This window comes from Eurypyga helias, unplaced genomic scaffold, assembly GCF_000690775.1.
Source record: "Eurypyga helias isolate BGI_N326 unplaced genomic scaffold, ASM69077v1 scaffold7012, whole genome shotgun sequence".
NCBI lineage: Eukaryota > Metazoa > Chordata > Aves > Eurypygiformes > Eurypygidae > Eurypyga > Eurypyga helias.
The window spans coordinates 116,802-132,622 of NW_010236551.1; the positions used below are offsets into that span (position 1 = coordinate 116,802).

Below are 15,821 nucleotides of genomic sequence, written 5' to 3' on the forward strand. Positions count from 1 at the left end.
TGAAAATGAAGCTTTATGGGTAGGAAAGCTACACAAATATTCTAATTTTAAGTTACTATTTACAGTTTTCATTAAATTTACAGCTTTATAACAGATGTTTCAGTAAAATAAGAAATTTACTTCTGTCAAAGTTTCCTTATATCTGCCCAGAAAGAAAGCAGGGAAACTTTCAAACCAAAGGCAAAAGTTTCCGACAGACAAGAGAAAATGGAAATAGAACACTGTAATGAACCATTCTGAGAAAGTATAAATACAAACATGAGCTGACAGGCACGCTAATGCATTTCATGTATATGCAGACACAAATTATTTGCATTTACTTCTAAGAGCATTATATAAAGGATTTTTCTGGAAAAGATGATGTTCTTTTGAATTCCTAATTTTATAACTCAGATACCCACAATAATGAGTTAATTAATCTTATTTTCCAATTAAGGTGCTATTTGAAAACAAATTACTGAACAGCTACACTATTATGCAGATTTAATTTCTTAAAATGGTTATTCATAGTTTTACACTGGCTAAGGCAAAAAGGTCTTTTTCAATGAAGAGCTGCTGATGCGTGATCATCTCAAATATTGCTCAATTACAGTCATTAAAAAATAAATAAAATCAACCTTCATTTGAAAAATGAGTTCTGTAAAGGAATAACTCTGCAGGCCAAAACAACATTTTGAGGTATCTCTTCCTTTCACTCACTGAGATCAACTGGCTCCCAGGTACAACCTGCAACTTCTCATAGTGGTGGGTAACCTCTATTTTTCTGGAAATAAATGCCAGCCACAGTTGGAAGAGATCATGAAATCCTGCCTAAGCATTTCATCAAACTCCCTGACCTTGCCCCTGGTTCAGATCCTACCAGTGACATGTCCAGTTGCTACCTCCTCCTGCTGTAGTACCACTGGGCAGCTATCACATCATCCACAGAGCCGAAGTCCAGGAAATGGTGTATTTTACCATTCACCTTTACTGTGAGTAAAGAGAAAACCAGCCTCCACACTTTTTTTTAAGCTATTTAATATTTTTCTCCTCTAGAATCACTGCAAATTGCCTGTCGCTGTTATTGCTGGTTCATTGTTATTATGGAATAATTGGCAAAGAGAAATTTGAGACATGGACATTTTGCTGTATACATGTGCTTTTGTATGTTTTACAAAGAGACTGTATTTTACACTGAAATAGAGCAGTGGTCAAGACAACAAGAAGGGAGAGGTTCTCCAAGTATTACCAACAGAGTACAAGCTACTTCAATACCATCATGTAGCACTGGAAAAAGTTTGTCTTGCAGTCAAACACAGGACAAAACCTTCTCACACGGCATGACGCGGAAGGGAAACGTTACAAATACTGCCTGTTGACACCTGAGAAGCTCAGTCCGAAACAATCCGTCACAGACACACCATCAGTGCAACCCAATTAGGCACTGTGGTATGCCTTCACTGTTGCTGAGAATGAAGCAGATTAAGAGATCAAGGAAAAATGGTTTCACCTGAAGCTGATAAGGATTTTGGCTGCCAGAGATTAAGAACTATCTAAGCATCCACCTGAAATTGCCTTTTTTGCCAATATTATCTACTTTTAACTTCTGACATAATAAAGACATTTTATTCTGACATAATAAAAAACTTCTAGCATTATAAAATGATCGTTTAAACATGACTAAATTCGCACAAAACAACATGAGAAAACCCGTGACTCAGTGCCGTGGCAGGTAGCATATGCACAGGATTAGGTCTGGTTTATGCTGTCTTGTCCCTTTGCTGCCCTGCAGAAGGAACCAAGGAGCACTTGAACTCTCTCATACCAAGATCAAATCTTATTTCCTCAGTTGCTTCTCCAAAATTTATTTACCTAATAACTACCATGCCTGGCTGAAGAATATGTCTCTTAGATGTACCATGTTCTTGTCTCTATGCAAGGAACATATTCCCAGGATGCACTGAGACTGAAGACATTTCTGGGGCTATTAGGTGTCACAGCCATATAATTTTCTATCCCAACAAACACTTTGCTCTAAAGCAAACGTATCCTGAATCACATTCTTTCATGTGATGTTTGTGAGATTTATGGCCTCTTAGTAGGCTTCGTACATAATTCAGCTGCAATCTGGAAAAGGTACTCTGTCTTTGGAGCCGACTGGTATTTTGCAGACCAATTGCTTGAGCTCCACCTGGTATATTAGCTTGGTTAAACACATTCCAAGATGTTGTACTTAAGCACAAACAGGAAAAAAAGAATTCCAATCCTATTCATGGTCTGAATAGACCTGTAATTTGAACACATTTTAGATAAAGATTAATGAACAGAACTAATAAAGGTTGTTTACCCCCAGATTTGCATCCTAACTTTATCACTATTACCCCAGCTTCTGCTTACCCTTGTTTCCCTCCCATTTACACTAAACCGTGTGAAAGAGAGACAAAACACACAGTTGCTGTTGAAGGTACATCTATGCCGACTAGAAGCCAACATGCTTCACTGGCCTGGTAAAAGACTAAACAGAATATACAGGTTATTGCTAATGTTGTTTTTCCTTAGAAGGTAGTGATTCACGTATCCCAGTCCATAATTTTTGAAAATCTTTTAAATACATCTTTGTACAAGCACATTTGGAAAGGAAGAGAGCTTAAAATTGGTTAGTAGGCCTTGGACTGGGGAAAATTACAGACACAGAACAGAGTTATGGAAATCTGCTTGACTGGCAGTATTGAGAATATTGAAACAAGCCTTTTTTATCTGCACATCCTTTTTTTATCTTTATGATAACTAGAACGGGAATAAAAGGCTTTCCCCTCTTCTGACTCTGCAAATTGATTGCTATTGTTTGTTTCAAGGAAATGGCTCTTTCCAAACCTGGCCATGCCCGAGTGATACAGAGCACCTAAGCGAGAAAAGGTCTCCAGCTGTCATAACCGAAGTATGTTCTCAAAGATAAAGGCTGACTGGTTGGATATATACTTCACAGCTCTTCGGTGTCGTGAAAGGTTTCACTACTGCCCAAGAACTACAAAGCATCAGTTCTCAGACTTTCCTTCTTAAAAACAGAAGGAAAACTAAAAGGTATGGAAAGGATGAAGCAGACCAGCAGCCAAACTTGCCACGGAGCATGGGCTGCTTTGGCACAGCTACACAAAAACTGAACCAAATGCAGCACAACGTGTATGGGGAGCAGTGGAGGTCATGGTTTCTGTGAGTGGCATTTGGCTAAGTCTGGACTTTTCCTCAGAATATCTGTGTGTGGGAGATTGAAGAGCAGGGCTTTAGCACAACTGCCTTTCTCCTCGATTCATTACAAACTGAGAAACAAATCCACTAAATTCCAGCCGCCTTCCTTAATCATTATTCATGCTTGAGAAACGTACTTCTTTATCATATACAAAAAGCACTTAATTCTGCTGAAGTTACCAGGTTTTAAAAAAAGTATTCGGGATTGTGAGCCTATTTTGGATTAAATAAATTTATATTCTTAGAATCAAAATCAGAATTACAAAAGAATATAAGATTATAAAAATGTTTAAAAGTTACTTCCAAAATTTCATCCAGAATTTGGAAATAAACATGTTATTTAAACAAAAGACTAAGAAAAGGAGAGCTGATTTATCAGCCTGTATTCTCTCTATTTAATATATTTCTGCTTAAAAATATCTCAGCACCCACATAATACAGCTTTGAAAAGCTTTGGGACTGACAATTTTGTGGCATCAGTGTGTCAACTCCTGAGAACTGTTACATTCTCCCAGGCTAAGAAAAGACAAATCTTTCGCAAGGTATATAAAAAAACCCAAAGTGTGTAGCAGTGCATTAGTTAAAATACAGAAAAAGAAAATATACAACATTTCTTGGGGTCAACTAAAACAGAAGTCTGCTATGCAGCATGAATACACAAAGGCAGACAAGTGCTAAAGTGATTAAGTGTGCTTTGGTTGGGGCATTTGTCTGTGTCTAGACTGAGATGTAGTAGGTAGGGAAAAAGAAAGAAGGAAGTTTACTGCTGTGTTTTAGAATAACAAATTTTGGAAAAAAAAAGGGTTTTCTAAAGCACTAATACTAAATGACAATACCATTAAAATAGTTTTGTTTCCTACAAACCGAGCTTATGAAGGCTGTATTGCAAACATAAGATAATTTATCTCACCAATAAATCTTTTATCTTTGTAATAAAACGATGTAGAACCCGTATGTGCTGGCAACCCAGGTCTGTGTGTGTTTGCTGCCACATTACTTTGCTTGCCTTGTTTTGGCAGATGCACGAAACAGAATCAGATTCTAACAGTTTGACCTCGCTCACTTCTTATATTCTCTAGGGGATAATAAAATCCAAGATACAATCCCACAGCAGTTAATGAAGCTTAACCTCACACCCTCTTAATTACCAAAGCATTACACCAACTATAGGCATCATACTCCTCTCTAAGCTATTTTACAATGCTAAAGAAGTACTACTGTGCTATTATTTAGCAACATAATCTCAAGCTGTATGTGAAATCCCTCTTATATAAAATCCTTTGATCCTTACGGGTTTCAATAACTGTATAATTAATAGGACTTAAGAATTTAAAACGTTATCTATTTATGTATAAATAAATATGTTGTTCACATGGCTTCATGCAACTACTTTGCAATGCAATATCAGGTATGATTCAATCACAGGTATGATTAAAGAAACGTGAAATAAAATATTAAAGGGAGTACGAGTCACCGTTGATCTCTAATTTCAAGGATATTTAAATAGTTTAAACTCACATGAATTTAAGGCTCTTTTTCATTATGTTAATTTTTAGTATTTAAAGGACACCAGATGGTAAGTCAGGAAGGGTAAATATTTTCTTTTCAATAATGTATTATATAAATGTCAGTTTAAAGGGCCCTACTCCCAAAAGGGGGGAGGATTCTATTTTGATTGTAAACAATTGTGAAGACAAGGTCTATTGTTAAAGAACACAAATGACTGGATACAGAATTTTTCTCCTTTCAGTGGCCCTTGTACAACAATTTATTTCCATCTCCAGGTAAGGTTGTTCTACGGAAATTTTTCTTTGACATTCAAAAGAACCACATGGATGTCAACCGAGGATAAACAAGAATTGTGTGAAGAGAAAAGGGAAGCAAAATTCTTCTGTTTCATGAAATAAAATCAGGTTAATTGAAATTACTCTGAGGGGTATTTTTTTTAACGTGATAATATATAGAGAATATATTCTCCACATACACAGAGGTAAACCCTACAGTCAAGTCATAGAACTCTTTGCTATAACTTCCTTTCACAATGGCCCCATTGTACAACAGTGAGACCTGGGAATGCATACGAGAAGATTAGATGTCATTTTTTTAAACTTCATCTTCTTCTGAATCAGTCCATGATGCTTAAGTAAGTAAAAGATAAATACAACAAAAAAGAGAACAACCTACTAAAGAAGTAACGTGAAGAAAGTAAATGAAAATGAAAGTGCCCTTGTCCAGAATTCGGTAACCTCTGCTGCAGTCTATAATGCACTAGCCTAAACAGATTCAGTAACAAGAACATTATTTGTGAACACCTTTAGAGATGAGCACTGTAAGCAACAGTTCACTAACTGAACAAATAATTTCTACAAAGTTACCTCCTAGGTTTGTAAAATAGTTTTTTGTGAACACAAAAGCTGTATAGCTACTAGTTTTATGATACACTTAACAGGCCAAGTAAGAGCCGTGTTTAAAAACATACATAATTTCGTAAGTAAGATCATGAAAGAAAATATCCCACTAAATCGCCAAGGATTGGTAGATAGGAAACCTGAAATTTAAGCCAAACATTTCCTCTGGTTCTGGAAAATCTTTTTATTAGACTGGTCTGAACTTTTGACAAAGACTAAGCCTTACACTTTAGAGACTTCTCAGCGTGGGTACTGCTTAAAAGGATTTCATTCTTTTTAAACAGAAGCAATTATTTTTTTCCAGTCTCCTTTTTCACACCCATACAACTTCTCTGTCAAGTTTATGAGATAGTTTTGTAATGCAGAAAATTATATTACAATATAAGTACAGTATTGTCATTTTAAAACAAAAAATGTAAAATAGGTATTCCAGTTACCCAACATGCAAGCAAGAAAAGTAAACAGAGGAGCAAGAGCTATAGAGTGAAGGAATTAGATTTTTCGAAGGAATTTTCAAACTCTGAGACAGCTGCCAGGGTTAGCTTCAACCCTAGTCTTTGTGCCAGAAGGGTGTCTTTACTTCAAAAAGAAAGAGAAAATATGATTAGGAAAGTTCACCAGTGCTGCAACTGTAATTGGATTTCTGTGTATTAAGTGATAACATTTAACAGGACGCAGCAGCTCAATCACTGTAACAAGTTCATGCATTTTGAAAATACAATTGGGGAAAAAAAGGATAATAGGAATTTAGCCCTGCTTGCATATATATTTTACTTTTCAAACAGTTATGCTGTTAATTTCTTTAGGTAGCCTCTAAAAATGCTGTCTGTCTTTCTGCTCTCCGGTGTTGTGAAAGAAGGTGTTAGAATAGGGTTCTTCGAAAATAGAAGCTTGGAAAGCCCTGGTCACGGGCCTGATCATTTCTTCCAGGTTTGTATTCTTCCTTTTGACAAAACAATGTTTTAGAGTCATATCCGTAAGGGAAAAGTGTAAGCACTGTGGTTGAATGTACTCTGCTGGAATAAAAAAGTCCATGTAGACTTACAAAAGGTTATTTGCATACACATTAATACAACACTGAAGCTCAGTGGGTTGTTTATATTGTTGTGGGGTTTTTTTAAATAAACCTGGAAATAACAAAAGTACTTTTTGCTAGATTCTTCCTGCATTCATGTTTTCAGTGGGAAAAGATTAAGTGTACACTTTCTGTTCTTCAGGCCTGCTCAGTATAACCAGCTTGTTGGAGGTGGAATTTTTTCAGTCTTTTCCAAATAACATGCTTAATCAAAATGTCATATTTAAGGCATATTTTCAGTTTTGTTCTAGAGATCTCTTCAGGAATTTTTACAAGACTTGTCCTTATTGCTTTTTTAAACCATCACACTTCTCTACATGCACCTCCCAGCTTCCTCACCAAGTGACGCTGCAGTTTTCCCTTTCACTGTGGTTCCCTAGACCACCTAGCATGGTTTCTCCTGACTGACTTAACTTCAGGATATGTCCAGTAAACACAGTGACACTGTGAGACATGTGACATGGGTACACCAAGGGCTTTACTACTCGGGTAGTTCTTGGAAGTACAGTGACACTGGATGTACAAGGTAAATGCAGCTTCATGCCTTGGTATGGTAAGCCACAAAGGACTTGACTGGGGGTACAATTCCGGGGAATGCATTTACTTCTAAGACAGCCATCCTCTATAGTGGAGGTAGGAAAAGCATCCCTACCACTATGCTAATGTAAGTTGTTTTTTCTTGAAGGACATACTCTTTATCCTCGCTTCATGGAAGAAAACCTCCAAAAGGCAATCTCAACAGAATCCAGAAGTATCTTGTAATAAAATTCCAGTTTGAGAACAGAAGTTCCATAAAAATGCAGTAATCGCATTAAGCGTTCTTCAACTTTTCCCCAGGAGATGAACAAAGGCAGCTATAGAAAGCAGTTCTGGACCTCTCACTCTTCCTCCTCAGGCTTCCAGGTTCCCAATGGAATGATCATTGAGGTAACATTGGCCAGGGTCCCACAGGTCAATTGCTGGGCTCCAGGGGATGCTGGTTTCTGTCTCCCAGCACAGAAAGTCTTCCTCTGGAGGAAAACATTTCACAGGATCCAAGGGAAAAGCAAACTAACACACAGAACTCTGTTGTCAAGACGAGCCCATAACTGGCAAATATAATCCATTTTTTTCTCATTAAAACTTATGAGAATCAGTTCCCTCCCAAGGTCTAGATAAAATAATTACTCAGGAAAAAAGGCAAAGAAATTCTCATATAGGAAGTTTAGGCAGTTCTAGAATTTTAGTGCCAATCTGAAGTAGGAAAAGTGAGAAATAGAGAAATGCAGCCATCACAGATACAGACTTCTTTTCAAGACTGGAACTATACTTAGGCACTAACAAGGAGAATGAGTGTAAAGAACTAAGCTGTTACATACATTTTTATGGCTTCCAGAAGTCAGTTTCATACCCATCCTGACTTGGAGTGGATGCAAGCCTGCTCTAATTTTGGCTGCAGTGATGTTCAAGGAAATATTCAAAACCCTTGCTTGCTGTTTCTTACAAAAAGCATAACAGTGTTTAAGATTTTCTCTGTAATAAATATAACCATATACTCAAAATTCTATGTTTCATTCTCAAACACATACATTGTATGCAACTTCAAAATAGCTGGCATTAACTTCAGCATGCCAATTATAAAAAAATACACCCACTAAATACACTGAAGGAAATAGATACAAGAAAAAAAAATCTATTTTATTAGTTTCTCTTTGTTTTTAAGCTTAAGCACATAACAGCCTTTCATAATTTGTAATAATAAGGGATGGTACTAAAAATGGAATGTTAAGATATAACATTTCCCTCAGGCATTTTATTGTTAGTCTTCCATTTAACAATGCAGTCAGTTTTATTTTACAACCAATCACAGAGGTATACCATACTATTGCTTACACTGTACACTATCCCCAGTACTTACACCCTTACAGTAAAAACTTGCCTTTTGTTCAAGAATATGGATTGGGCAGAAATGCCCTCAAATGTTTAAAATAATTTCTAAAAACCAGCATGTATATAGTTCTGTAGGTTTTACTAGAGGTGTATAATTTTTCAACATTACATCTTAATGCCAATTTCCTGAAGGAGCTTTGACTACAAAAGGCATGAATATGTTTCCAAAGGATGATGGATAAATTGGTGGGTGGTAATATAATATATCTTAGGCAGCTGATCAGGGCTTTTTATCCTCTGCTTGTCTTTTAGTTATATACAATTTCAAGATAATTATGGTCTATAAGAATGTCTTTTCCCCTTCCTACTACCAGCAATATTTGTCTTGGTTAAAGGTTCAAGAAACTTCCAATCACATCATAAAATTAGAATAGGGCAATTATGGCATCTCAGCAGAGAATGGAATGTATAAATAGACTGACCACACAATTACGGACATAAGGCAGTTAAGGAACTGCCTTTATGTAAAATATGCATTAATTAGAATACTAGCTATAGAACATATTGTGTCCAATACTCGCTATATAACATATTGTATCCATATCTGAATTTTATAAAACAAAATACAATCATAAAATGTGTAATTTGGGTTGATATGAACCAGACCTATGTTGCCTTTCAAGTAAAGAATACAGTCCAGTCAGATACTGAAAATAATTACTAATGTCATTAAATAAAATGTAATGTTACTCAGTGGTCAGATGCGTTACATTAAAATCCTGACTTCGTGGAGACATTCAAATCCCAAAAATTTCTACCACAGGAGAGGACTTCTTGAAGACACTCAAGCTCCTCCCTTTTAAAAGAAGTCAAGTGAGACGTAGGGAAAACTCCTCGACCAGTGTGATTTGGAGACCTAATTGTGGACAATGCCAGTGTTTGCAAGAAGTGCTGAGGCTTTCCAAGCGTGAAAGTACGTCATGTTCTAGATTGATGCCTGGCATATTACAGGGTTACTTCACTGAAGCAATTTCAAGACAGCAAGACAAATAAGAAAAATCAACTCTACCATGCCTTGTCTGTTAAGCAAAGAAAGTGTTGAATAGTCCAGGTAAGAGTAGAAAAGCATAGAGAAGGTTAGTGCTGGATATATAAACACACAAACAGAAGAAGAAAACAAGACAAAATTATGCTTTCCTCTACTTTTCTGTAGTAATAATTTCCATCCGTTTATAATCTCAGAGTAACACCACTATGGAGTCACAACAGAGGAATGCAGTATTATTACCAAATGTACAACCCTGAAATGTAAGAAGGAAAACTTACCAAATCAGACGACAAAGTCACATCAAACTAACTGACCAGAAACTCGAACTGGTACAAGAAGATAGATGTATATAACAATGTATGATGATTACTTTGCATAAGCATAAAGAACAGGATTTAGGAAAAATATGACGTGAAATTAACAACTGATTCAAAGGTGAATGAAACAAGAATAAAATGAATTCTAGCTAGTCCATTTTAAGAAATTTTAATGCAGTGCAATAAAAATATTCATTTGAGTAATAAAATTTTAATTAGAAAAGCCACAATGATCATGTATTGTATGGTCAGACAGTCAATGATTTGATTATCAGTTATTTAAAACCAAATAGTACTAAAAAATATAACACGTTCTTATGTAATTCATACTTCACAATCAAATTCTAACCAAATCAAAATCAAATTCAAATTCAAGTTTAGGCAATACTGTAAACCACAAGAACAAATTATAAAAATATCACCCCTAAATGAATACTCTTTAGGTTCCAGACCATAAAAAATTTCATTAGATTTTTCAAAACCACAGTCATAATTTCATTAAGAATATACTTTTTTGTGAACACTGAAGATAATACTGAATAGATAAGGCATAGATTCTACCATCACTAGGTAGAAAAAAAGAAGAGTAATCATTTTGTCCAGAAATAGTGCCTGAAGACTCTTAAGGAAATAGCCCGACTTCACTTGATGCAGAAGTAATCAGTAAATTATATGTTACTTTTGATATTAGAAAAAAGCAGCCTTAGAAAGACATAAAATATTTAATGAAATTTTGTAAGATTATTCTCACACTTCATCATTTTTTGCAGTGTTGATCAGGCTTTTTTCCCTTATATAATTTCCTTATAATGGAAACTGTGTTTGATTAAGAGCTCACGCAAGTCTGAAAGGAACCTTTCTATATGACCTGACCCAAAGCTGACCACGTTTCCTAGCAGAAAAAAAAAAAAAAGTCAGAATGAAAAGTACCTGTAAAGAAAGTTGTAAAGATGTTAAATGATATTCTTTTCTATAGGAAACTACAGTAAATATCTACACAAGTTGTGTGCTGTTTCCACCACTATACATTGGAAGCAGCTTAACTACTCTTCCCGATAATCAGGTGGAAACTGTAACCAGTTGGGTTTGCTCAAACTATTCAACTAAGCCCTCTGGTCTGCTTTTCATCCATAATCAAAATAAAGGATAAGTAGGCTCCTACCCCGATTTGGCCTCGGGAGGTTCTTACTCCACTGACTGTAGATGGAAGCTAGTGAGCTAAACTTAATTCCAAAATCTGGCTAGCGTAAATACTCCTGCATTTCCCAACTCATTCTTATGAGTCACCAAGATTAATTAATTTCTTACTATACAATATATACACTTTAAAATGTTTTTATATTCATCAAGGTATTACAGCTTTAATTGTGAAAAACTACAAGTCTGCTTTACCTTTAAGATGTTGTCAGGATGCTCTTTAGCAGAAGCAACAAACAAGTGATGTCCACAGACAACTCCCTCTGCGAGAAAATACTTGAACAACAAATTGGAGTAAAGGCCATAAATATCTTCCTCTGTGAAAATAAGAACAGTGGGAATTTATTCTTTTTTGTTAGATAAATCACTCACCTGCATTTTCACAACACTGTAAAAGCTCTATTTTGGTCTACCTCTTCAAGTATATAATATACAATAGAGATAATAGGTAAAATATGAATCCAAAGCTTTAAAAATACTGCCTGATAATCTTGTATTCCTAAATTTTCAGGCCAGAGAAATAGTTTCCAGTCATGTATTTGATTCTAAGATATGCATGGGGTAGAGCAATAGTCCTATCTTCCTAACAGGCTTTCCCTTAAGCATCAACTAAGATTACCAAAATCATGGTTTAATGGGAAGGGATTTTGTTCATTTGGGAGAACTGGGTTAGTATTTATATTCTTAATGCTTAAAATATCAATCAACTGGCTTAAAATATCTATTAATTGATGCTTTTCACAATTTAATCATATTTGGCATACTAAAGCTATATAAAGGTATAATTTCTTATAGAGACATTCTTACACCTGCATTTCTCTCAAAACCATAAGAACACAAATAGGCAAAACAAACGGATATACTGAAAAAAATAGACAATCTGCAATACTATTTTTGAAAGCTCTCCAGAGCAAAACCACAAACACACTCAACAGACATGTGAACTTGTAGTTTAAGAAGTGCGACAGTACTTGTTAACAGACATCATGAATACGAGCCTACTGAAATGAAAATACAAACTCCCACTGACTTCAGAAAGGACAGCATTTCCTTCTGCTTCTTTGTTGCAAGTTAAGTATCAGAAACTACCAGAATTAGAAAGTCTTGATGAGCTTCTTATAATTAAAACTTATCATAACCTAAAACTATGGGGAAAGTGCATGAGTAATTAACAATTGGAATTTGAACCACCTCTGATTTTCTTTATTTTTAGGAAATACAAACAATAGCAATGGTAATGCTAGCAAAAAACATTCCTAACAATATAACTACCTGATTAATTGTACCAGAAAATGGTAGATCATGCCCTTTGGAGCAATAGATTTCTAATATTTATTTAGAAAGATAATGGAACTATTTGGTTTGGGAGGAAGTTAAATGCAACAACGTAAGGTTTTTCATCTCTTAATCTGGCTGCTGGAAGGTGATGTTGTGGCAGAAAACCACAGAGAATAGATTTTCTTTATACAGAACCAAAAAGACTCTTAATCCATTCTTTGTGTGACTTGAAAATAATTTCCTCCCTATTACATGAAAATGAAAATATTAAAAGAAAAACCATAAAGCCAATAACAAAGGCTGAAAATATGAAGTTGTCATTCATATTTAACGGTCAAAAATACTAAAGAAGGAAAACAAAACTAATACAACTTTGATCTGTAGTAGAAGAGTATGTTTTAGAGCTTAAGAGTAAAAAAGAACCAGTGGAGTGGTGTGGGAAGGAAAAGAAGAAAGGAGGTGCATATCCAAAAAGGAGAAAGAACATCAGTAGCAGTGGGTAAACGTCAGAAACAAATTACAGAAAAACTAGTGTTGCAGGGCTACACTTGTGATATCAGTGCTTGGATTAAAATCAGAAAGAAACTCAAACCACAAGTTTTCAAATTAATCAGAGAAGGAACAGTTCTCCCAGAGATATTCCCCATCCTCCACGGGCTATTGGGCAAAATAGAATTTATTTCCTGCCTTGCTTATTTCACTAATATTCACTTATTTCACAAATACTTACTAAAGAAAGTATTTGGGATACTTTCTTTAAAGGTAGAATGTATACACTTAAAATTTGAAACATTTACTTAATTTCTTTCTTCTTCCTTCTTCAGAATAATCCCTAAAGATACAGCATCAAGATCACCTACTTTGTCTCTAAGGAGAAATACTTACTTAAATGTTCCTCTTTCATCAAATCCAAGAAATGAACTGAAAGTGACTCTAAAGCAACGTTTCCAGAGAGAGAAAAATTTGTCATAACGCAGTCTCTAAGACAGGAAATTACATAAACTGGACATCTAAATAAGCCAAAGGGAATACAATGATGGCAACACTATTGCTACTAGTACTAGCCACTGACTGCCATTTGTTAAATTAAAATCTCAGTAGGACTGATTTCCAAAAGGATTCCAGAATTACAAACTGCAATTTTCTGGGAAGTTTGGAGCTCTGAATTAAACATTTTATATAGTTTATTCTCACATGCTTAAAAAGCTATTGACAGTGTTACTGAAGAGCTGTTTTCCTAGTAACTGAGCTCCGTACACTGTGCTGTGACTGAGGATGTAGATCCATGCATGAGACTAGGACAGAGACAACACAACAGCTGCAGAGGCAAAACACAGAACTGACACTATAGTTTCGAAGAAGCATTACAGTCTTATATTGTAAATATAGTATTTGGCGCCTGCTTAGATCTTAAGTGCTTCCAGGAAAGGGAAAAAACCCTCATACGCAAAGTAATTCTCTCTTATAACTGGAGTCCAGGAACACATAAAGCTCCTGCCCCCTAAACGTTGGCTCTCTCTAGCTATTTACGGTTTGGTTGCTTACTGCATTATAATTGATACTGTATTATTCATAGTATATTGACTTCTGTGTGCTAATCTCCATCTATGGAGCTCTCAATTTAAGAATCAAAGCCCTCTAGAAATCAAAGTGACAGCATGATATCCACTTATTACATTTTTTTTTTTAATTGTCTGAGCTACCTGAAAGAAGCCACCAAGCCCCCCATATAATCACATCACTGCAGCAGATGTCAGTGGTGAGAGACCATTTTGCTAGACGTCCCTTCATTTGAATAAAAGAGGAAAAGAAACACTAGACGGGTGCTCTGGAAGGATCCTCAGCTGTAACATTTAATTCATCCTCAGTGAATCAAAAATCCTGATTTCTTAATTTTTATCCACAGGTTAAAGTTCACCTTCGTCTTCTGATGCCCAGAAACACTGAGTTGTATCGCATCTGGACAGGACTTGGCCGACATTTCGTGGAGTATAAGCCAGTATCTCATTTAGTCCAAGAATTTTATAGTTTGTGTATGCGAGCGCAACTATACAGTCTTTCTGGACCATCATTTTTTATATTAATTATTCCTTAGACAGTAAACAACATGCTCAGCTTTGTGCCAAACATAACATGGGAATATGGAAATGAAAGAGATTCTTGCACTGCCATACCCTTCCAAAACATATTTTACGAAACCCTAAGCAATTTTCGATTCAGCAAATTAAAAACATTTACATTCGGTGTAAGGACACATCATTTTAGCATCAGCCTTTCCTTTAGTCTTCTTGCATTGATTTTCATAACACTAAACTTACAGTAAACATAGGAAATGAACTATTGGAGAGCGATCTAAATATAAAACACCTCATGGTCTGCTACAGTACTCTAAGGATTAAATGTGTCTCAGAAAGCCTTTACAAGCAATGTATCTTGAATTGTTGAAGTCAATGCATCTGTAAGAATCCCTCAGTTCTTCAATTTGTCACATGGAGGATGGCTTTTTATTGATTCATTTCTAGGTCACTAAACTTTTGTGGTATTCAAAAGATCTAAAGTGCACCCATATGGGGCTTTTCTGATAGCATCCATTGTACCCTGGCTTCAATAGTCACGTTACTATTCAAAACCATAGGAGCGCAGCTTTCTTCTTGTAAACAAACAAATCAAAATAAACAAACAAATCATTTAGCACAGGTACTTCAGCAGCTCACCGATTACTTTAATAGATAAATTAAAATAAATACTTTGAAGTGTATTTGCTTTCTGATAACACTTGGACTTACTATTTTGATGGCTAGGATAAATTCTCAACTGTAATCTTTATTTTTCCAAATTACACGCACATCCAAAAGAAGTACTTCAATTCCGTGTGTGTAGGAACTAACCTGAGTGCATTTTAGTCAGCCAAGATACTTACGTTGGTGCAAATCTCTATTCTTAGCCTCTACACTAAAGAGTTGTCCCAACAGCAGCCTTCATTGTGAACTTCTAGCTAGTAAGGCACATAAACAAGACAGACTCTTGCAGCTGCAGACGGGGTCCAGTCACCACAAGTCACACAACAGTCCCCAGCTTTCTCTGATTCTTTCTGAACAAAGAGTGGTCTATGGCTAAGTAGCAGGTGAGTAACTAGTGAAGCGTAAAACTATACAAGGAAAAGGAATAATTTACCTAGAAGTTATGCATATTGTCTCCAGGACAAAGCCTCTTCTGATCCTACAGATAAGGACATAAATAAAATCGTTTATTGTGATCATTATCCACTGGGCTCTTTCCACAACAGCATGCTTTCATGGCTAATACAGTCATGAAGATAAAGCAGTGTTGTCAGTATCAGTGCAATGAATTCCAACATACAACCATGTCGAAAACTAAGGGTAAAGATTAATTCCTATTTATGG

General features: G+C 35.7%; 1 protein-coding gene across 1 annotated transcript in view; it reads right to left on the bottom strand.

Annotated features, from left to right (window-relative positions):
* The window catches only part of ELP4 (elongator acetyltransferase complex subunit 4), a 130,637-nt gene extending 116,239 nt beyond the window's left edge, over nucleotides 1-14,398 (bottom strand). Inside the window, exons 1-2 of the mRNA XM_010147123.1 lie at nucleotides 14,336-14,398; nucleotides 11,335-11,469 (exon numbers count right to left, since the gene is read on the bottom strand). Coding sequence (XP_010145425.1) covers nucleotides 11,335-11,469; nucleotides 14,336-14,398 — 198 coding nt within the window. The remainder of the gene's footprint in view (nucleotides 1-11,334; nucleotides 11,470-14,335) is intronic.
* Nucleotides 14,399-15,821: the final 1,423 nt, after the last annotated feature.